Source organism: Lepisosteus platostomus, chromosome 11 (genome assembly GCF_059453375.1).
Source record: "Lepisosteus platostomus isolate fLepPlt1 chromosome 11, fLepPlt1.hap1, whole genome shotgun sequence".
NCBI lineage: Eukaryota > Metazoa > Chordata > Actinopteri > Semionotiformes > Lepisosteidae > Lepisosteus > Lepisosteus platostomus.
Window position 1 is genome coordinate 33,406,953 of NC_142621.1, and position 24,887 is coordinate 33,431,839.

Consider the following 24,887-nt stretch of genomic DNA (forward strand, 5'->3'; position numbering starts at 1 on the left):
AAAAAAACATCAGAATAGGCCTCCTGAGTAGCAGTGCAGTTCATGAGGGAAGCACTTCTCCAATCAACATTGAACCTCCGGTACAAGACTACGTGGTCTAGACCTATTTTAAAAGACAAATGGCTCAAAGGCACGTGGGCTGAAGGAGTCGGCCTACACTTACTCATTCTCCCTTGTGCGTAGTTATGGGGATTGGTGGGGATGTGAAAAACTCACAATTGGCTATTCTAAATCAAGTAGGTATAGGAAACTAATTGATGTTTCTAAATTAAAAAAAAAAAACAAGAACAAAAGCACAAAAGAATAAAATGCTAGAAATACTTGTGTGTCTTTGGCCCAGAATATCATCATGCCATTTTTTAAGGATCCCAGAAGACTGCTTCGTGTGATTAGTTACTGAATTCCAGGCGTACATTCAGTTAGCTGTTGACACAGACATATAATTGATACCCCTGCTGCTCATGGTTTCTTCATTGCAGAGATACAATTCCAGGTTCTACAGATGTCAACGCAGTCAAATGACTCAGTTGAAAATGGTTAAGAAACTATGACTTGATCCAAAGACTAAAGCACAGATTACTGTAAATCAAAACTAATCCAGTAAACCCAGTGTGTGTTGGAATATTTCCATTACATAGAGCTAGGAAGAATTACTAATCTTCTGGCAAAATATTTCTTATAGTTAAATTAGGATTTGAACTAAACCAATATAAATGCAAGTTAAACATTGGAGATATAAGTACCCTGCAAATGTATTCAGAGATTCAAAGAGAGTAGCAGCTTTGGCTGGTTTTCGTGTTGCCTTGCCTGTAAACAGGAAGATGTACAGTATGCAGAACAGCAGCAGGTGGGAGAAAAAAGGTGAAAAAATAAGAGTGTGAAACTCCAGCTGGCCATTAAAAACCACATCAGACCGATCAGACTTGCATTGGTCGGATCACGATATATTTAAAAAATCTTTATACTGTATCTTACTATACTGTACATAAGACCACACCCACGTCACACTATATAACCATTATTCAAACAGTTTTTTATTTAAAAAAAAATGTATTCAATTTTTTATTCAGTAATGATCAAACTAAACACTATTACTGTATACTGTATGTGAAGGAGGCTGAATGTCAGCAAAATTTTGAATACAGATTTCAGTATTCCATATCAAGTATTCAGCCCTCTGTCAGTAATTGGTGGTACTTGGTACATGTATTATTTTTGAATAGGTTTCTCTACAGTGGGACGATATAATTTTCTTGTTCTTACGTGTTGTTGGGGGGTCACCGATGAAGAGCAATCCTTGGGTTTCACTATTAATATTCTACTGGATTAGAAGTGCAACTGGCCCACTCTTGCGCAAACACTGCCACATGGCTTTGGTTTCGTGCTGCAGTGTTTGTCAATCTAGATTTAGATGTGATTCCTGACTGAGTCAAGCAGGTTTTTCTCTAGGATTTGCCTGAACTTTGCACGTTTATCACATTTCCTTTAATGTGATAGACTTTCCAGTTCCTGTTGGTGTGAACCATCCCCATAATATTAATAATAATTTATTCAACTTGATTTTAGTTTCTCCAACTTTTCAGATAATCTACATCTTCATCAAAAAGAAAGAAAGTTAAAATTCAAGTGATATTCCCCAATTACTAATTACTAGTATGACACTGAAGGAGACAAGTGTAAGACAGTGCAAGACTTAAAAAGCACTGTGGAATTTACAGAAATTATTTTTTGTCTCCTTTTGTCTCTTTAAATACAAGTGACAGTATATACAGGTACTCCTGCTGGTCAGAGGTCAGGAAAATCAGGGGAGCCTGAGATGAAAATTGGATCTTATATTTTGTAGGGGGACACAGGAGAAATTAATATTTCATTTCCTGCTCAGAGTATGATTAATATTTAAATTTCTCTCACCAGCTTGCCAGCAAAAGAGAAACATTAAAACTAAAACTAAGAAAAGGCAACAAGCACTGACATCTATGTGAGGCTGAGTCAGCCATTTTGAGATTTGAGAAGATGTAAGAACTAAAACAACCATAGATCCTTGGAGTTTGACCAGCATCCACTCAGGATGTGCGTGTCAGCAGATAGGTGTAGCTACAGAAATACAACCAAATGTTAGCAAAGACAAGTTTAGTGTGAGAATGGGTGTTCTGGAAAACCATACTACTGTATATCAGAGGAGCGGATGTAGGAAATTGAATTCATGTAGTGAGATATACAGTATAGTGAGATAAAATGCTTTCACAAGTTCAGTTTTAGCCAACTGTTAAACTGATTACATCTTCATTCCTTAATTAGAATTCCTACTGTATATACTGGTATGCAGTCATTTTGCTGTGGCAACTTGCAATGAAAGATGAAAGGCAGCAAGCCATTCATCACACAAATAAAGAACTAAATATTTCAGGTAGTCGTTAACTACCTGTTGTCCCTGTTTCAGGGAACTAGAAGTGTCATGAATTTATACTGCAATTAATGTGTAAGTTGCACGAAGTGACATCAGAACTGGACCCTGAACTAATTGGTGTATTTGGATCCTACATGACAGAAAGCGAAATTAAATGTATCTACAGCAACATCTGTAAAAGGCCACAGAGGTTCATCTCTCAACAGAAACTATTAAAAACCAGCGGCACACCAGCAACCTGAAAACCTGTTCACTACACCAGGCACTAACAGCAAGTATGGTCCAGCTGCTATAGACCACATCAATTGTGGATACTGGTTAAAAGCCACATACTGTACTGTACAAGATATGTCAGATACTTCAAAGTTCATTATAACTATAAATGAGCACATTTACGACAAAACAAACCGTACATACACACAAAAATCTTATAACCTTACCAGACACAAGACTAAAAAAACTGCATAGAGTGCAATTTATTTTGCTTGCTCTGGAACATTTTTAAGAAACAAAACTTCAGATTATTTGTTACTCCTTTATGATGTTTTTGCTTTTTTGTGAATAAGCTGCAGAAACAAGCAATTTAAAATAAGTGGAGTACAGTAGCTAGCTCAGGGACCAGCAGTCATTTGATGTAGTAAGACTGAAGCTGTATTAGAGGTACCGTATATACCCATTGCTTTATTCTCTTGACAGTTATTTCTAACAGTAGAAACCATCATCATTTTTTAATCTAGAATTCCTAATTTGTTGCTAGAGAGGAACTTCATGACAGAAAACTTTTATAGCAGAAAATTAGGTCATTAATGATATTACACAATGATAAACACAATGATAAACAATGAAGAGGACATAAATATCCATAATTTCATTAAGTATCCCAGTGATATTGCCTATTATCTTGATCATGCTGATAAAAACAAAAATGACAAATTATTAACATTTTAAATAAAAAAATAAGCTGCAGTTATTACAAAGTGGAAACTCACCCTTCACCCTGACAGTCTTCCTTGGCTGTACCTGAATGAGTGTGTACACTCACCCTTCACCCTCACACTGTACCCTGGCTGTACCTGAATGAGTGTGTACACTCACCCTTCACCCTCACACTGTACACTGGCTGTACTTGAATGAGTGTGTACACTCACCCTTAACCCTCACACTGTACCCTGGCTGTACCTGAATGAGTGTGTACACTCACCCTTCACCCTCACACTGTACCCTGGCTGTACCTGAATGAGTGTGTACACTCACCCTTCACCCTGACACTGTACCTGAATGAATGTATACACTCACCCTTCACCCTGACACTGTACCTGAATGAGTGTGTACACCTACCCTTCACCCTGACACTCTACTCTGGCTGTACCTCAGCGGGCGCAGTGTACCCTGCTGTACCTGAATGAGTGTGTACATTCACCCTTCACCCTGACACTCTACTCTCGCTGTACCTCAGCGGGCGCAGTGTTCGGAGGAGCCTCAGGACCCTCAACATGCCCAGGATTTTGGTGCCGCTGTTGGAGATCATGGAGACCAGTATGTCAATGACAGAGATGAGGACTAGCAGTCCATCCAAGATATTCCAGCTGCTCTTCAGATAAGTCTTCTCCCCAAAGCACCATCCCAGAGCCACGACCTGAAAGGACCAAAACACAGTTCTCTTACAGTATAGCAATTATACAGCACGTAAAAATATCTTTGTGTCTTCATGTCATGTCAATGTTCATGTTTCAATGATTCCTTATTTTGTTGATATGGTTTTGGAGATTAATTTTTAGGAACCAACAAAGATATACAAGTACAGATATTGCTTTATGTACCCAGAAAGGGGTGAATAAGAATAAATATGAAATCTTTAAAACAGTAAACCAGCTTCTAAACCCAATTAGAACTCCCTCGACTTATGTAACAGGTTCCTTCATTTTTTTAGAATAAGATCAACACTTATCACTTAGCAGAACATATCACATTTAACCAATAGCCTTGCAAATTCTTATGCTACTCTTGAACAGTGCTTTCAGAATTTCAGTTTGACACCCTCTATTCTGACTTATTTAGCTCTGCATAAATTATATTTAATAAAAACTACAGTAGGTACAGAGCTGTGCTGCTTGAATAAAAAAATCCAAACATATTTCTCCTGTGCTGAAAAACCTGCACTGGCATCCATTTTCTTATGGGACTGACTTGCTATCAGGAACTACATGGTCTGTCTCCTGTGTACCTTCAAGAATGACTATTCCCACACTTTCTAGTTCACTCACTTTTTTTTGGCCGGCTCTAGGCTCCTTCACATTGTACTTTAGAGGATTGAGCCTTTTCAGAAGTAGACTCTTGTGGTCTCACAGAGATTAAACAGCTCTATGAGGACCGCTGCCGTGGTAGAATTCTGGCCATCACAGAGGACAGTCACCACCCCGGGCATGAGCTTTACCCCACTGCCCTCAGGCAAGAGATACAAGAGCATACGGACACTTACCACTAGATTCTTCAATAGCTTCTACCCACAAGCAATGCGATTAGCGAACACATTTGGCCATGTCCATCGGACCACACCTACACCATCTATCTCATTATAATTGTATTTATTGCACAAGTGCAGTCATTGTTTACATGTCTGCATTGTTTATATTCGAACTGTTTGCCTGTTTACTTATACATTGTCTACTGTTTGTATATTGTCTTGATGCACTGTCTGCACTTTGTGTTTTACACTTTTTTTAACAATCAAGAGACTTTCTGTAAGTAAGAATTTCATTGTACCAGTACATGTACTGGTTACATATGGCAATAAAGTTCAAGTTCAAGTTCAAATCTAGATAATAGATACAAAAGCTATCTATGTTTTAAACCATTTCATTATGAATTACCAACAGTCCCTGTTTCAGTAAGGATTGGGTCAAGGTTATTCAAGTGACAGTGAACTCACGTGTGAAATTTTGGTAGCATTTAAAACTATTTTTTTTCTTTATTTATTAGACTGCAGCTGTTTGTGTTCGTGAATTCTAACCTTCAAACCCTTCATCTTCAAAATATCCACATTATTCTTAACTCACTGCTGTGTCTTACGTGACTCTACGTTTGATTTATATTCGTAAGGCTTTAAATGGTGATTTGACTAAACACTATTTAAGTAACAGAGTCGAATTTCTAAAAAAAAGAGAGATTTAAAAGATGCTTTGTTCGAAATAGTTTAGTTGTAAAGTTTATTAATGGTAATTGTACTGAAATTCAATTTTCCTACTACAAAGTCAGTGTAATCTGATATATGGAAGCTATTAACAGAGCTATTAATGTGTAGAAAATAGGACAAAATAACTCAATAAAAATGTTCTAGGACAAAATGTTTTTTGAAAGAAAGGAAAAATTAAAAGAAGCCATCCAAACTAGATGTGTTATGTACCTGTATTTATAGCAAGTTTTGGTTTCTATTGTTAGAAATTATTTATTTTTTCAAAAACTACAATAAGGAAAAGCTATAATTACAACATTAAATTTAAATGGAGGTACAAGCGCTCTCCCCCTGCGACACTAGATTCACATTTCAAAGAGAGCTTCACAAAATGTGAAGGATGGAAAAAGCACAATAGTGTGAGATGCCCCTTCCTGCTGTGGCCTTCCAAATGCAGAAGAATGTTATGTCAAATGTTCAGTTTCTCCAGGGCTCAAATACATTATGGGGAATAGGAGGAAGATAAAGAAATGGCTTTAACAATATAAATGTTTTATTCAATCCAATATCTCCTAAGGGTTAAAAAACAAGAAAGGCCAGCAGAGTTTTTCGAGCTCTGCATATTTGTTTATCCGATGTCACTTCGATACAGTAGTCCCACTGTTCCAAATGTCATCCTTGTCACCTACCTTTACGGTCATCTCCGCTAGGAAGATCACAGTGAAAATGTAGTTGGACAGCGTCAGGAATATCCGCTCCTGTGGAAAGAGGGAGATGAGAGGGGAAGTGAAGGGTGAGTCAGTGTAAGGATCAGAACTTATTCAGGTTAGCCAGGCTGGATCACATGAGCCTCCCATACACTCCACTGTGAGTGACTCAAAGTGCAGTCACTATGTCTGGGCCCTAGAGGGAACAGGCATGTAAAAAACATGAACATGCGTGCCCTCTCATGTTCTTCATGATCTGAACAGGCCCTTCAGACAAACCCGATTGAACAACTAACAAAAAATAGTTGAATGACCACATATCTATCATGTCATATCATGCGTTTCCTAAAAGAACGGGAGAATGGCACTGCACCGTCCTGTCTGTCATATCTGTTCTGAAAATGACAATTTAGCATGAAAACTGTCAATGAGTGCAACCCCTGCTCCACATACTGTAGACAAGGGCATGTGACCTCCATCCCACCTTTCTTCCCAGCTACTGCACCCTCCTCAACGAAAGTTCTGGAATGGCCCCTGAATCCCTTTCTTACATAATCAATATACAGTAATAACAAAGAATATTTAACTAAAAAACAAGATAAAAGAAAACCAGAGATAGGTGGCAAATGGGATGAGGCCAGTTTAGTATGTAAGTGAATCTGAACTTTAGCCTCAGTCCTTTTTTTAAATTAGGAAGTGGCTTTAGCTTAGTGAATTAGCCTTTGGATCTACAGTGCTCTATATCCAGAAAGCTATGGGTTTAATAATTCCTTATTGCAGACACTGTACGCTGTGGTACATTAAGTGAGGTAAGGGCTGCTCCAGTCCACCCAGGCCTTCAAAAGTATATTAGAATGAGAAAAGAAACACTAGAGTTAGCCTTTTCTTATCCAGATTGAGAAATGCTCATCCTACCGACGACTGATAAGTCTTAATAAAATTACATTCTATGCAATAGGTCTTTCTTGGTCTTTTGTTTTCAAATACATATGAGTAGAGCTAACAGCAGAGGTTTTTTAAAGGAAGAGATTGAAGAAACATTATTGACACATAGGAACATTTTGCTTTTCCTCATTAATAAATTAATCTTATATTGCTTCAAAATGATTAAAATCACTTATCTGACAGTAAACTACAACATTAAAAAAAGGCAGGAAGAAAGCACATTGTTATATTTACTGATGACATCATGTAGATATGTTACAAGGAACACATTAAAAGGCATACTGCGGTCTTTTAAGAGCAAGTTGTTACTATGATTTGTGGGAATTTTAAGATTAATTTGCTCTGCTCCTTTCACAATGCTAGAAAGCACAACATGATCTCTAATGTTGTTCTGCAATTTTAAAATCAAGATTAGCAGATTTTACTAGTTAAATAACATTTTAATAATACTGTAATTCAAATGTTAGTTGGTCCTGACAACAACTCGAGTAAAGGCAGTAAAACAGAAAATACCCCTGCTGGCCAATGAATACCAAGCAAGGTCATGTGGTTTCTTTAAACTTCTGTAAATAATTTAATTAGCTGGTGGAGAAATAAACAAGCAATTGTTATACAATCCAAAGATAAAATGCAAAATCTAGTATTTCAAAAATGCTGTTTAAGAAGCTGAAGTAATTCTCAATTGGAGTGAGTCCTAGAGCCCAGTATGTTCCATTTAACCTTCCCCACTAGAGCCCTAAGTCTGACCACCAGATCTTATAGAACGACTAAACAGTGGAGAATGGGTAGCAGATCACCGCAGGCACTGTTGGTATATCTGGGGAACACATGTAAAATAAGAATACTTACAAGCAAGAGGAGTTTTTTCAGTTGATTTAGTTCATTTCTTGCTTAACTGATCTTGCTATTTCCTGAAAGACCTGGCTTCAACACCATAGCAGGGGAGCTTGATCAAGAAGCCCAAAGCCCTTTGAGCACACTGTTTTTCTTTTTAAATGCTGTGTGTTTCAATTTGTGTTCATTCGTCTAAGACTTAAAAGATTGAGTTCCTTTAGCCTGTGAATATACCTGGTTGATCATTTCTGGACATACTGTACTGTATTGTAGCAATGTTACAGTAAATGGTGATCAAAACTGTACGCAATAAACTAAATAAGTCTCAGTAGGGCTTTGTGCAACTTTAGCGTAACATCCCCTAATTTAAAATGATGTTTTTAATGATATATACAAATATTTTTCTTCTTTTCTTTTACTTCTACACATTGACTAGAATCCAAAATTGATGTGACAGCATAAAGTTTAAGTCAACCTCTCAAGTAGCCTGTTTAAGCTCAGTGTTTTTCATTTTATATTTACAATGTATATTTTTATAAGCAATACTGTATACAACACTTTGTACAGTACTTTTCTTCATAATATGCAATCTGACAGGTATTTACCAAGGCATGGATTTAATTTAAACAATATATGTTTGCTAAATATCCATTTTGGGCATAAATTCAGAACATGGCATTTACTAATGACTCCAAAATCTAGATTACTGTTTGTTCTGAATTCATGTTTTGGAATGAGCAGTGGTCATAAGAACATTTGATTGATCCAAGGATTTCATACAGTCAATTAATGAAAGAAGCCAGGGTATGTCTCCAACAATACGGCTGGGTAGCTTGTTCCAGACATCAGAACCCTTTGGTTAAAGAAGTGCTTTGTGTTCTCAGTTTTAAATGCACTTTCCCTTAGTTACCACTTGTACAGTCTGGTCTTCATATTGATCCCTGTGGTACTCCACTAATTGCAGCTTGGGCTTCCCTGCTCCATTGACTTTAATAGCTATTCAATGCTTATGTGCCCTTGTTTGATTGCCTGTGCTGTTACTTCTCAGCATGTATAGTACAGTGTCAATCTGGTGGTGGTGCCTCACACTTAACCTGAGCAGTGCAAGGATAGGGAAGGAACTTGGGAAACTACTCTTTTGGGAGTCTAGGTGAGAGTGTGTTCTTCCCAACCTACTGTGTCCACTGTGTGATAGAGAAATGAGATATAGTACTTGGCCATCCAAATTAAAAGCAGTTCTTTTCCAGAAAATGATTCTGTCTTCATATGGCTTTACACCACACGCGAGCTCCTGTAAGTGCTACATTACAGAAAACCACTCTGCTGGAAGCTGGAACAGCCTAGCAAGAAGCAACAGTTTTTTTTCAATGTGTGAAGCTCCAATGCTTTGGTTTGTATTCAATAGAATTCCAAGGAGATTATGATGATATAATATTTGCATGATTATTTTTTTTACTTATATATTGTGTGTGTTATGAATTGTTTTTAAGTGTTAATAAATAAAATGTAATGTAAAAGATAAATAAAACTATTAAAAGCAATAGTATTGAATAATAAAAAGAAGACTGGGCAAGCTTGATAGATAGCCAAGCCGATATTAATACTTATATTATAACATGAAATGCTTACCAAAACCTAGGGGAAAGGATAAGAACACTGCTAAACAGTAATGCTTTCCGATTAACAATGTTGAGATTTTAAGATGAATTCATTATATATCTATATATAAAACATCAGTGTAAACAACACTTTTACTACTTGTAATACTAAACACTTTTACTACTTGTAATACTAAGACTGTAACTACTACTTATGATAATACATTATAGCCACAGAAAATGCTGAATCATTAGTGTCTGGTTATTTGTACCAATCTTCTCATGTACAGTATGCATGATGCACAATCAACTGCTAAACTGAGTTTCAGAGCTGCTGTAAGTCGCAAATGCTTATGTCTTCTTCAATGTACTTTATCGTTTCAAGAAATCAAGAATACTGTACTTCCTACAGTAAGTACTGATTATTTCTTGTTAGTTATGTTTTTTTTAATCTCACACATTCAACTGTAAACATTCCCATTCTGAGGAACAGCTATTAAACACCCAAATAATGCCCAAGCAAATACAGGCTACACACTTTTATCTACAGTTCAGTATTGCCAGAGCTCCTCTGGGAAATGTGGCAGAATTCAGGTCAGAGTTAAGCACTGCCACTCTCTCTCTGCCCTGCAGGGGGCCCCTGCTGCTCCTACCACTTCACTAATCAAGCTATCAGCTTTCCTGCAACAGTTTAGAGTGATGCTTGATAATATGTATGGTGGTGTTCCTCTTAGCCCTGTTTACTTTTTTTTACCTCCCCCAGGCAGCCTTGAGACGCCCTTCATTTTCACTCTGTTCTAGCCCTCTCAGGAGCACAATATTGTGATACAGTCACAAAGACCATGCAAACAAGAAAAGGCACTATTGTGGGTTACAGTTATTATGGGTTGTGAATGATCCGGTATTTGGAAATCACTGATAATAGATACATGTCAGAAGCACTTTGAGGGAACATAATTCCACAGGTGGGAAAACAACAGTCAGGATAGGATCTCTATGGAATTAGCTACACCTCTGAGAATTCAGGCAGCTAGAAAAAAATATTATATTGGAGTTTAGGCTTTAGCTGGATGTCTGTGGGACTCAGAAGATTATGAGTTAGCTTGAGCAAGGTACAGTATGGTGAATACAGCACTGAGCTGTATTCTGAGCAAATACAGATCCTGGACAGGTGGGTTGTATGGGTTTGCCAGGCTCAATGCACAGTATAACTCCCTGTAAGAGCTTTAGACAGAGGGGCTGCTGAGGATGTGTGATAAATGTGAGAGTGGAGGGGACAGACAACAGTCTGCTACTGTGTCAAGAATGCCCGGGTTTGGTATAGAAAAGTTTCCCTAGCCAGCCATGAGTGGAAAAGTGAAGAGAAAGAGAACTCGGCAGCACATAACATCGCAAGTCAAAATGAAAACTCTATGTATGCCTAGCAATGAGAATGAAAGAAAGAGAGCTGAGCTCAAGGAGTAAGGTTCTTGGTGTAGAAGACCGAAAACACAGGAAGCTATGATGTGTCAAATGAACTGTGTGGTAGAAGATACCAGGGTGAATCAGAATGGGCAATGAGTTTGCTCAGTCTTCTAGGGAAGGGATCCAAGAAGAAGGCTAGGATCCTGGAGAGGGTCCAAAATGTAATAGCGAAGGCGAACTACTAAAAAAAAACTGAAAGGACATTTGACATGGTGAGCGCTGAGTAATGTAAGGTAGTTTAAGGGATACAAGCAATGGAATGCTAGCATAGTCAGAGGTACCGTTTTGGGAGATAATCAGGATTTTGTGCACTCCAGTCAGTAAAACCTAAGGGATCTATGAGCATAAAGGTTACTGTTCATTAGCTGCAATTGTTATACACAGTGGAAGGTGTCAAATCACCTAACAACACAGCCCATACCCAGTTACCATGCTGAAAAATCCAGTTAGACTGTAAAATATTGCCCAGAAAAACTAGGCTGCCATCATAATTTTGACTACATAAAAGGCAATAATATCCTTGGTCCGTATATTCTCTATGTGTAGGAAAAATCTCCATGGGACTCCCATTAAAGAGCAATGAATTCTCTCGAGATACCACTGTTATGGAGGATATGTGGTCATATCCTTTTGGATGGAGGAAGAACAACTGCTGAGAGAGAATGAGATTGAGAGGGAAAAAAGAAAGGCAGAAAATGCAAATGCAGATGCATACAAATGCGGAAAGCAAGTCTCTAAAGGAGACCGAGAAAGGTTCGTGAACCAAAGGGACATGGCAGTTTGATTTGTAATTGTGTTACGGCAGCGTTTTCTTTTGTGTTTTATTGTTGGTGTTGTATCATCAATTTCCCTACGGGATTAATAAAGTATTATCTATCTATAACTGGCAGACAGCTTAGGTGTCCAAAATAGAATGGACACAAGTGTTAGCAAACTCTCCAATCTTGAAGCCAGGCTTCCATTTTTTTTTTGATGAAAGTTTTGATTACCAAAATCCATTTTAGAAATAAACACATCAGGTCCAAAACTGCTTTTTCACAGTAGGCAATGAACCTACTATAAATGGTCCAGCTGTTGTGACCAGAAAGATTAAATAAACATGAAAGACCCATGATCAAGACAACATGTCCAGAGAAAGCTGACAAAATCTTGACATTTGTGAGGGTACAGTGTGGAGAACCATGGCGAATAGCCAAGCTCACATATAACCAGGTTTTGAGCACAGACTTTCAGTGAGATGTTTACACATCATACATTTGTCATTTCATATCAGACAGACATTTATCTCATGTGGTTTGCTTTTATAAGGAACTCTTAATGCAGGAATCCTTGCCTATTTATCCCAGTGCAATGCTCCCCTTTTGGGTTTCTTCATAAATTTCTCATGAGGTGGTAAGGAAAATCGAATGAACTTTGTGCAAGATCACACAAAGGACTTTGGCGTGGTCTCCAAACAGCAATTTGTTAACATCTAGATGAGTTGTTCATAAAATATGAATGACACTGCCTGAGTTAAGTGGCTCATTACTTGCCAGCCAGAGACACATACACCGATCTTTTAGAACTAAAATCTACACTTTACAAAACCTCAGTCTACTTACAAGATTTGGATACCGTAGCCAAAGTCTCTTTGGTGTCAATTTAATTTAATTTGAAATGAGCTTTGTAAATAAATGGGCCCAACAACTATGCCGGTGTTCTTAGTGAGACTTTTAAGTATTTAATGCTGTTTTGTTTTACCAGCACTGCTTACTCATTGATGTACTACAGATGCCTCATCTTGTTGTATGGCAGTGTAAGCTGTAGTTAAATCCTGATTGTTTTACAGGGGTTTTCCCAGATATTTTTAACAAGAAAAGCCCAACTCCAAACCTAACTGCCATGTGACAGGATGTTTCAGGAACACCACAAAGCAATTTGCATTTTTCACTATAGAGTTGCTTGGATGTAAGAAAATAAAATCAGAATCAGTTTAAGATTTTATCAATGTCTTTGAACATGCCATAAAATAATGCACTTCTAGAGCTATAATATCTTTGCTGATCCAGTTCTTCTTATTTGAGAAAATAACATTAATTTGTAAGAGTAAACTGGAACATTAAAACCATGTATTCTGACAGCTCAGACACCTTTCTTATAGTACATTCCTGATGGAGTCAAGATACATGACCAAAAATATATAACATTATACAAAACAAGGCAATACCAAACTCAGGATTATTGTTTTAAACAGAAACAATTTTATAATACTTTTTATAAAAATAACGGATTTAAATTAATTTCTCATCCAAAAGGATCTCACTGCGTTTTACAGATAGGGGTGCTCTACTTCATCCATCAGTGAAGCACAGTGAGCATTAAGCACAAGAGAACCCACTACACTGCTCTACAGAGATAAACAGTGCCAACTTGGTGGTAAACATCATAGAAAGAAGGCCAGTTCCAACACAGACACATCATCATGTACTGCACATCATACATGTACTGCACCTGTCTACCAAATTGGTTTCAATCAGCCAAGCTATTTTAGATGTTTTCAAACCTTTAATGTTTTTTTTTAATAATACTATACAGCAGGCAAAACAAGTGATTAACATATCCTGAACAAGTGTAATTCTTGGACAGAATTTCGTGCATCTGAATTTGAGATCAGTACTATGACTGATTTTAGAAAATAAGATTTTTTAAAAATCCTACTTGTTCTGAATAACCCAGTGTTGCCAAACCATATAACCTAGCACTATTATTTTAAACTACAAATACTAATAAAAACATAATTCAAATGATCAAATGGTTCATATGATACAAAACAATTACTATACAGGCCTGGAAATATGTTATACTTACAACATGGCAAAGCAGGAGGAGATCCGCTTAATGTTTTGAAAATCATGTAAATGACAACACATCCCACTCCCCTTCACATAAATACAGCCACACACCAAACTGCCTTGCCTCCTGCATGTCCCTACCATGTCAATTCCACATGATATATTATGAGTAGTAATGACATTAGGCATGATTATTGGATTTTGTTTCTGCCTGGGCTTGTTGTCTTTCCTGCTTACAGCTATTTGGTGTAAGAATGAATGTGAGAATGCTAATGAGAGTGAGAACCATTCAGGACCCCGTTTGCAGAAATTAGGACATACCACCCCGTCATGCTTCCTTTACTCATCAATGAAAGAGCTTCCTTACCCACCTGGCAGGTGAGGAATTGCTGCTTGGAAAAAACATTGCACGGATTTTGATTTCCTACTATTGTACTTGCACCCAAGGTTAAACAGGGATTTAATGCTTACAAAAGCATACAGAAATATTATCTATTTTTCATTGTTTTTGTGCACTTTTATCACAATTATGAATATAATTAATTTAAGAAGTAGGGAATTAGACAATCTGTGAGCTGTAACGTCCATACTATTGAATCAAACCATTTGTCTTGTAATGAGTCATTTCTACCTGCAACATGAAGAAGTACAAGATGTCAATAAAAGCAATCTACAGTATAATGACAGTGCAGCACTTACTGTAGCAAGGAATGAGATAACAGGTAAATGCTGGTGAAAATGTGTTCCTTCAGTTAGAATATAAAGCCTCAGTAACAATGATTAGTACTTGTATACCTGAAACAATATATAAGATTTCTTTCAGGGCGGCGAGAGCTAACTGCAAGAGAGAAGGCTGATCCAGCATACTGTGCCTCTCCAAAATCAACAAATCAAGCACAGAAATTGGATTCAATTTGGGATTTTGAAAGAATTATTATTTTTTAAATTCCGCTAAGGATTTAGTGTTGCCCCAACTTTGTGTATGTAATCAACTTGATCAAATTCAGGTAATGCACAGATTATAGAACACAAACTGAATCTGCTGAGTTTCCCTGTAGAAAGAGTACCTAATCTCCCAGCCAGGACTAAATTCCAAATAAAATGCAAGTTTGTTTTTAGCAACATTTTTACCTCTTCCATTTATAAAAAATGAGTGAGGGCACAGCAAACCAGGAATGCTCAAAGAATGCACAGAATTCTCAGGATGAAAAGGCCTCTCCTACCGCACTATGGGGGTCGATCTTGGGCCTCTCCATGGCGATGGTGATGCAATTCAGGAAGATGATTACCAAGACGATGTGATCAAACATCTTGTGTGTGATAATCTTATGGCACGTCATCCGAAACCTGTATAGTAGAAAGAGCAGACATACCGACAGTCACTTGGCAGCTCAGAGACACACCACAATTGCCTTTGCATATGCAAAAATGACATAACTGTGGCCCTATGATGTCCCTAAAATATGTTGGTTGCATAAATATTAACATCCCTGGGTCAATACTTGGTGGAAAAACCTTTGGCAGCGATTACAGCTGCAAGTCTGTTTGAATAAATCTCTACCATTATTCTTGTTCATGCTCTATCAAATTCTCTACCGAACTTGCTCATGCTCTATCAAATTTTCTGACTTGAATCTCAATTTTCAAGTCATTCTATATTTTTATTTTCAAATCAACTCAGGACTTTGACTAGGCCCCTCAAGGACATTGACTTTCTTCTTCTTAAACCATGGGCTTATGCTTTGGATCATTGTCTTGCTAAAATGTGAATTTTCATTCCAGTTTTACATGTGTAACAGACAGAAACAGGTTTTTATGTAAGGCTTTAATGAGAACCAACTCCATAGTATCATAATGCTACCACCGTGCTTGACAGTAGTGATGATCTGCTGTACTGAATGTAATGCTTTTTATTTAAACTGAAAAGTTTCTATTTTGTCTCTGACATTTTATTAAAATAGTTGGATTTTGTTTCTGCCTGGGCTTGATGTCTTTCCTGCTTACAGCTATTTGGTGTAAGAATGAATGTGAGAATGTTAATGAGAGTGAGAGCCATTCAGGAGTCCTTTTGCAGAAATTAGGACATACCACCCCGTCATGTTTCCCTTACTCATCAATGAAAGGGCCTCCTTTGCCCACCTGGCAGGTGAGGAATTACTGCTTGGAAAAAACATACAATAATTGAAGTTGGTGACCATAGATGGTGGAAATGGTCTCTTGAGTGAATGAGAGACATCTATTGTAGATATGTCTTCCCTTTTTTGCAATAATTTTCATATACAGTACATTATTTCTAGGTTTATTTCAAATTGATAATCTATGGGGTTTTTTTGTGCACAAGTGACTGTTATGTTCATTTCGGGGACTGCTGATGCCCTGAAGCTTCACTTGAAACAATTTTACTGTCACCGTGACATGAAGGTATCCCTGGAGAAATTCCCATTAAGAACTGGGCAGCAGGATAAGAGATGGAAGTTGGTTACTTGAAACAGCCACTGTTTTCTTTTTCTGGCAAAAACTGCGCTCGTAAATACTCTCATGAAATGGGGATAATTTGGCAGCCTCATCATTTGGAACAAGATGGAGACTGGAACAATGGAGATTGAGTTAGACAATTACAGCACAACATCGAGAGAATCCCACTGAGATGTAAAAATCCTCAGTTAAGACATGCAGTGTCTTTTGGGAGAAAACATGATGTATAAGATTCTTAATGACTTAAATGAAGATTTTAATGTTGCATCTAAATGATTAGATTACTTTCACTCCATCTTAATCATTGAAGTAATTCCAAAGTGGTAGTGAGAAGGGCACGTGATTGGAAAATGCCTGGCAGCAGCATTTCCTTCAGGAAGAAAAGGAGTGCAAAGACAAATAAATATGGCCCAGTACCTGGGGAAAGAGTGAAGGTGACAAGTACAATCCACAGGCTGGAGGCAGTGGTGCTGCCCCAGCAGAGACTGACTGCAGGACGTAGTAGCTCTGAGAGCAAACAGACTACATCAGAGGAAGTGTGAGAGCTCTTTGCAGGTTATGGTAGGAGTGGATAAAGATTAAAGTTAGACCAAGACCGATGACAGGTTTAAAGAAGCAAAGAAAAGGTGGACAAGGAAAGATCTGAAGGGAAATGCCACCAGTGGAGGTTAAAGAATATGTTCAGTAAGTTTAAACGTTGTCTCTGTGAATCAGAATTTTAAACGTTGAACTATTTTTTTTTCTGTTTGTGCATACTATCAACTGACTTTTTTTCTCTGATGAAACAATTTAAAGTAGGGAATCTTTCTATTACTTAAAATGGGGATGCACTGGTAACAGCTTAATTACAGAAGAATTTGCGTGTTGTCTTCCTGCAACAGATTCTCTGCACATTGAACAATGCTTGGCAGAAGGATTGGAAGAGTTTCATATTAATTTAGATAAAACTTTGGACAGCTGTCAAACGGGATGCGTTTTGGGGGGTGTTATTATTTGTTCACCATTAATGACAAATTTCAAGGGCAGCATGGTGGTGAACTGGTTAGCATTTCTGGTTCATAATGCTGGGGTTCAATTCCTGGGGTATCTGTGGGGAGACTTTGTTTGCATGGGTTTCGTCTGGGAGCTCCTGTTTCTGCCCACTGTCCAAAGACATGCTGGTAGGATAATTGGCTTCTGTAAAAAGTGGACCTGGCATCCCATCCAGTACTGTATCCTGCCTTGAACCATTGCCTCCTGGGATAGGTTCTGGGCCAATGTGAACCTGAATTGGAGTTTCGTTATAAGCTGTTATTGAAAATGATATGAGCAACAAATTCCAGAGAAATCACATAGAGTGAGGCTTTGTCAAGCAGATTAATTTGACAAATATACTGTCAATGATGTGATGATGTTTCACCAAGATGTGAGATAATACAGCGTATTGGGTTCATGTTAAGAATAATACATTTTTAATACACTTCTTATCATTGTCTAATTGTTTGTAGAGTTTTTAAACATTTAGTGAAAAACAAAAGTATTTTAATGCTCTTATTGAATGACTCATATTTTAGCAGTTCTTCTATTTTTACTGGCAGATGAAGGGGATTAGCAGGAGAATTTAAAAAATGTAAGAAAATGGTGGGATGTGGGGTTAATGTACATTCATGCTGTTCAAATATACATGGTGAATGTAAAAATGAACATAGTCTAATGAACTATAAAGTCATCACTGGCTGTCCTGATAGACACCAGGGAACAGGGAGCCCTTGTGAAACCATCACAGAGCTCAATGCTCTCAATTTTCTGGCCAAAGAATGGGTCTGGTGTTGTTCAGGAAACAAACATAGAGCAAACTGATCCACTGCTTCTGATCAATAAGGAGCACTCAGAAGGAGCTGAATAGATTGCTGAGATTAGCTGGAGTGCTGTAGAGCTTTACTTTGAACTCTGTGCTAGTAAACTCGAAGATGTTGCCAATATCTTTCAGCCTTTTTCTACGGACTGACGCAAGTTACTGCAGGAAAGAAGGAATAGTGTAGAACACTGACCGACCCAGACCCATCTTACTATGTGCCCAGCATGTCAATTTCTGACAATGTATTTCTGATTACAGTTGTTTTGGTCATCTGAAAGATGTTTAGCCTTGAGTCTGGCCTGATTTTGTTAGACCAGGGAAAAGCTTTGGATGATTTTGAGCACCACTATTTGTGGAAGACAGTGGGGACTTCTGCCTGCTTTTATAGTGATAACTCATATTTTATGGAACCATTCAGAGTGTGATGAAGATCAATTGTGGTTTAACTTTTCCTTTTAAGGTTTTGTATTCCTTGGCTATTGAACCTGTTCTGCACCAGCTTTGGAATGTGCTTCTGGACAAATATCCTAACTGTCATGCATTCCTCCCTCTGACTATGCTGATGATGTTGTAGTCGTTATGGGCAGAGAGAGATACAGTATCTGGGAAGTGTTGTGAAACTTTTAAACCATGTCATCTGTGAAGATTAACTGGGAAAACAAAAGTTGTGCTCTGCTGATTGGGGAGTGGAGATAGGCGTGCCAGATCTCCCTGTGGGACTGCAATGGAAGAGAAGGAGGCTTAAAGTATCTGGATGTGAACCTGAAGTGAGGCCAGTGAGCACAAGAACTGGAATGGATTGTTAGAGCTACGAAAGGGAAACTCGCCTGCTGCGGGCACTGGCTGTTTCCTCAGCTGTCCCACAGGGAAATGATCCACATTCTCACTAATCTGGTGGCTTGGCACTGTGGCACCAGCTGGTAATTGTAGTGTCATCACTAAAGTTGATTTAGAACACGCAGTGGGTTATCCTGGGCTTTTCCTGGGATGGACTGCACTGGCTATGTCAGTGTGTGACGCACAAGGACAAAGGCAGACAGACACCAGTTTACACTGTGTAGCTGTGCAGCTACTGTACTCATCATCGGCATAGTTACGACGAAAGCACTGTTTATCAGTGACTCGGTTTTGCAGCTATGCAGATTATTTTTGTGGTGTTTTAGCTGACCTGCGACTGGGATTCTCTCAATGGTCCAATCATTGCACTCATCTATCCTTGGTAGTAGAATATACCCTTCTCCGCAGAAAATGGAAAAGTAATGCACTGTTTGCACATGCAGCTACAGTACATTACTCTGTTGGCACTTCAAATGTGTGCTCTTAATCCATGTGGACACATTTATGCCAATCTCGCTAATAATCGTTAACCTTGTCAACCAATTAAGCATTTCTGTTGCACTCTATATATCTTAACTGTATGACCTCTTGCAACTACAGCTGCCCTGTTATAATAGATAGCTGGGTTGATCTATCCTGCAGCTGCTGTACATTTCTGACAGACTGTCCTGGAAAGTCCTGGCCTTGCCTTGCTATGGAGAGTGGAAACTTTAGGCATGGACGTCCCTTTCTTTCATGTTAGTTTTACATTTCACAGGGACTGACAAATGTTTGATCTGTCCTCAGACAGATATTGTTTAACACATTTTTTTCTGAACGCAGATGATTTAACTTCTCCTTTTTCTATACTAAATGACATTTTTGTTGGTGCTGGCTGTTTGCTCAGGATGGGCCAGTGTGTATAGTTCTGAGCTGTTGTTAGACATACAAAAACGTGTTCTAGAATGAGCCATTGGAATGGCCTGTACGGGCTGTGAAAAAGCATGCTGTTCTGGCCCTGGGATGATAGCAGTCAAGGCCCAGTACACATCAACAGTCCATGTGCCCATGTGGCCCTTGTTTGTCTGAGGTCCATTCAGGGATTCAGGTACTTCTGTGTGGCCCTGACCATCTGGCTTGTATGCCACTGATCCGTGTATTGGTGCATAGAAGTGCTGTCCTGTAACTTGACACTTTTCTGTTCCTGCTGGACACTTTCTGGCTAAATCGATCTAAAGATAATCTATAGCATACCAGACACCTGCTGCAAGCACGGAGTGATGAGGTTTCCATCTGGATTTGGTTCCCAAATCCTGTTTGTAAAAAATGGAAAGGTAATGCACTGTTTGCATGTGCAGCTACAGTGCGTTACTCTGTTGGCACTGCAAATGTGTGCTCTTAATCCACGTGGACACATTTATACCAATCTCGCTAATAATCATTAACCTTGTTAACCAATTAAGCTTACTATTGCTCTCTGTATATCTTAACTGTATGAACTCTTGCAACTACTGTACCACTGCTCTGTTACAATATACCGTATAGCTGGGTTGATCTATCCTTTAGCTGCTGTACATTTCTGACAGACTGTCCTGGTCTTGCCTGGCTATGGAGAGTGGGAACTTTAGGCATGGATGTCCCTTTCTTTCATGTTAGTTTTACATTTCATAGGAACTGACAAATGTCTTATCCGTCCTCAAACAGTTATTGTTTTACACTTTATTACTAAATGCGGATGATTTAACTTCTGCTTTTTCTATACTAAATGACATTTGTCAGGGTTTTAGCCTGAGGTTCAATGTTTTTATATTTGGTGTTTTCAAGGAAATTTGGTTACATTGTAATTTTAATTGCCCACTATTACCGGCAATTGTTGCAATTTGAATGACCAAAATCTATTGTCAGGGAATACAAGATGTTTTTTTGTGTTTAAATCCTCAATGAAGTGCAGAACTCAAATTGAATATGGCTATTGCAAACTCCTGAGCAGTCTGTTTGAACTCATGTGGGTGCATAAATAGCAATTTGTTCTTTAGAAGAAATATTGTTAACCATTAAAGTTATTGGTCTGTCTTTTTTAATTTATGGGATGGTGAAAGGTGTTTTTACATTGCTTGCTACGTTTGCTAGCAAAAGTTAAAAAGTCCTATTAAAAGTCAAAGTATGTCAAAGTATATTCATTTTGTATGCTGTGAGTGTATAAGCAGATCCTGGAGTGAGCAAGAGTTTCCAAAGTCTGTTGTTTCTCATTTTGATATTGTTTTCTTAGAAGCTTTCCTCAACAGTTATTTAATTATATTTATAATAGAGTGGGGTAGTATTTTGATGATAAATTCTACTATGATCAGATTAGGTGGCACTGATTTCCTGAACCTTTTCTTAGCTAACTCCTTGACAAAACTTAAAAACCAGTCCTGAAAGATTTCAATCAGGTACAGCAGTAACATAATTTTAAATGAGACCTTTATGGTTTTATCACTGGTAGCCCCAGCATGGCTTTTTTTCAGTATGGCTTTTAAATTCTCATTGGATGTTCAACATTGTCGTTTTCTAATGTGAGTCCATGAAATCTTTTTCCTGTTGGAGTGAGGAACTTAGAATCAAACTGTCCAAAGCAGGATCCAGAGAAGGAGAGCAGCAGGGCTACGGTGTCAGGGAATCAGTAAGGGCAGTAGTGTTGCCTAGCATCATTAGGATGGAAACAGAAGGTCGGCTTGGTCATCTTGGAATGACGGAATAAAGGTGAAGGAACTGCAGGTATGCAGGTGAAGGTCAAAGACACTGTAGAGGTAGGACAGAATGGAGGATATCAGGATAAGTGTGGAAGAGAATTATGGTTTTGAGAACACATTGTAAGTGCCCTGAGGTGAGCAGATGGACCAGGAGGGGAAGATCGAGCCTCCAGCAGGAGCATCTAAGGAAGGTTGTGAAGAAAACACTCTTGAGATTTTGATGAAAGTGGAGGACTGACATAGGATGGGAAAGACAATTTTAATATGCTGAAGAAAAGGAATACCCAGAAGTCAAAAGTAAAAAATGCTAACAAGCAGAAATAGAACTGAGAGAGCAGGAGAATAATGATGGAGTCCAGTGGTGTGACTAACTCTGAGAATTGAAGCCCAGTGAGCAGGAAAGTAGTTCCTATCTGTCAAGCAGTCTGTGAAGGGGGTCTGAGAAACTCACATTGGCCATAAATGCAGCAAGGTTGTTGAGTTGGGTATAATCTAAAGATCATAATAGATTTTCTGGAGTGCACTTAAGGCAAGAGAGGCATACCCAGCAGGATTCAGCTCTGTGAGACCATTGCAGGATATGGACAAGGTGCATATCCACCAGTTCTGCTGAGCACCACCAGTAGCATCACTTTGGTTAATAACAGTTCAATAGAACTTTCTTTCTGGAATCTATAGCAGACTGGGAGTAGGTTAAGTCTCTGTTGGCCAAACAAGCATCAGTGCTGGGATTTAGTTTCTCTTGCTGCCCAGCTGTATGTTTTGGACTCTCAATATATACTGATCATATTGTGATTATGGTAACTGGTAGAGGGATATTCAGGAGCTCTACACACTTTTTGTGTTTTTCCAAAGCTTAACATGGATAAGAGCTTTCATTTGCTGGTAGAGAATATAGATGTGGACCTCCACCCCTTCTTGTTGGATGGCACTGGGGGTATTGGAGGGAGAGTGGTAGCAGCAGGGTTGTTGGGTTGTTGGTGCTGGCTGCTTCCAGTGAGCTGTTATCAGATGTAAAAAACGTGTTCTAGAATGAGCCATTGGAATGGCCTGTATGGACTGTGAAAGAGCATGCTGTTCCTGCCCAGGGATGATAGCAGACAAGGCCCAGTACACATCAACAGCCCATTCAGCCATTGTTTGTCTGAGGTCCATTCAGGGATTCGGGGACGTCTGTGTGGCGCTGGCCATCTGGTTTGTAAGCCACTGATCTGTGTATTGTTGCATCGAAGTGCTGTCCTGTAATTTGACATTTTTCTGTTCCTGCTGGACACTTTCTGACTAAATCTATCTAAAGATAATCTACAGGATACCAGACACTTGCTGCAAGCATGGAGTGATGGAGGATTCCCCCTGGATTTGGTTACCAAATAGCTTTCTTTTGTCTATCACCAGCTGATCACCACTGGAGTCACCTGTGTGTATCACGTACTGGATATACAGAGCTGTAGTGTTGAGGATGTGGAAATAGCAACGGACTTGTGCCCTTTCTAATACTTTGAACTTTTCCTGAAGTGTCAGCACAAAAAGTGATGAAGATGTTTGAAGGACACTTGCTCCCTCTTATAAGTGACCTTTTCAGCACCTGTTGGCCATCCCTGATTCCTCTGGGATCTTCCTGACACTCACATGCCTGAGTAATGTTGCTCTGGACAACTGTGAACACTTGTTAGTAGGCCCAACATTAGAAACAGTTACAGCTTCTCGCACACTCTGTAGGTAGAAACTTGGGGCTCTGAAAGGATGTACAGGCCAGCTGTAAAACCCTATATCAAATGCAACTGACTTAGAGAATTGGGCATAAGTAGTTGTGAAATTTACCAACTACTGATAGATCAACACAGCTCTCAACAACAGCTGTCCAAAAAAATTGAATAACAAATGGGATCAAACACAGCAACAAAATAAAAAAATAAAAATAAAGATGATCAAAAGGGGCTTCAAATCACTTGAAATGTTAAAATATAGATTGTGCATCAGTTTATATCCAATACAAAAATGAACTCATTGATGCAGATATTAAGGATATAATGACATCCTGAAATTCAGGATGTACAATGTGAGAGTGATAAAAATCTGCTCAATTTAGTGCAGTTTGTGAGAGGGTTGTCATGCCAACGCCCTGTGAAGTGTCGTAAGCTTTTTAAAAGCAGCTGGTTTAGTGATTAGGATGGTGAGACAGTGAAATGCAATGAAGTGATGATGAATAACTCATTTTAAGAACTACCCTTTTCTTTGTTCATTTATTCAAACTTCAAAGCCTTATGCACTAATGTTAGAATTGTCCCCAGGGGCCTTTATTAGGAGGAGAATATCCACTTAATATCCTAGTATATGGAGCAAAGTTCCTGCCATAGAATAACATTAGCTTTATAGTGCTGAATTATTTAGTATCTGTGTGGTTCTGCATATTGAACTTAACCAGCACACTGTGCATTTTTAATGCTATAAATACTCGACATTGGATAAGATGGTACTTGTGTTAATATTAAATTTAACATTGGGACATGGTAACATGGTAGTTAGCACAGCTGCTTCTCTTAGCTCTTGGCTAAAGAATTTAAATCCAGCTTAGTATACCTTTTTGTTGAGTTTGCACATTTTCTTGTATTCATGTGGGTTTTTATTGGTGCTCTGGATTCTACTAAGCTTCAAAAGATATGCTGGCTATGTTTAATGGGGTCCATTAACTGTCTCTTTTTCTGTGCTATTCTCTGTACTGTTATCCTAGCCAGGATGAAGTCAGTTTGTTGTGACTCTTACCAGGAACAAGCCATTTTGTGAAGATATATCAAGATATATAATAAGCACCCAGTTCTCTTTAGCAATTACTAGCTCTGTAAATCATTTTTAGTTATCAGTGTTAGCTCTCCTTTACAATATTTGCACAATCCATGACTTCCCAGTCTTCAGACTTCTCATGAAGTGCTTTCTGTTGTGACTATATTTGCCTATCCCACTGCTTTTGTATCATCTTTAAAATAATGAGTTACAGTACATATCCATATTTGAATCAAATTCATTTATGTAAATTGGATGTGCACTCATAGCTATGGTTTAAATTTGCCT

At 38.4% G+C, this 24,887-nt stretch overlaps 1 protein-coding gene across 16 annotated transcripts in view; it reads right to left on the reverse strand.

The window, feature by feature from the left end:
• cacna1g (calcium voltage-gated channel subunit alpha1 G) overlaps positions 1–24,887 on the reverse strand; it is a 349,737-nt gene that overhangs the window by 74,682 nt on the left and 250,168 nt on the right. For all 16 annotated transcript variants that reach the window (XM_088599330.1, XM_088599329.1, XM_088599325.1 and 13 more), the window contains 3 exons: positions 15,182–15,305; positions 6,269–6,337; positions 3,859–4,043 (listed from right to left, as the gene is read on the reverse strand). In XM_088599330.1, coding sequence (XP_088455456.1) covers positions 3,859–4,043; positions 6,269–6,337; positions 15,182–15,305 — 378 coding nt within the window. The remainder of the gene's footprint in view (positions 1–3,858; positions 4,044–6,268; positions 6,338–15,181; positions 15,306–24,887) is intronic.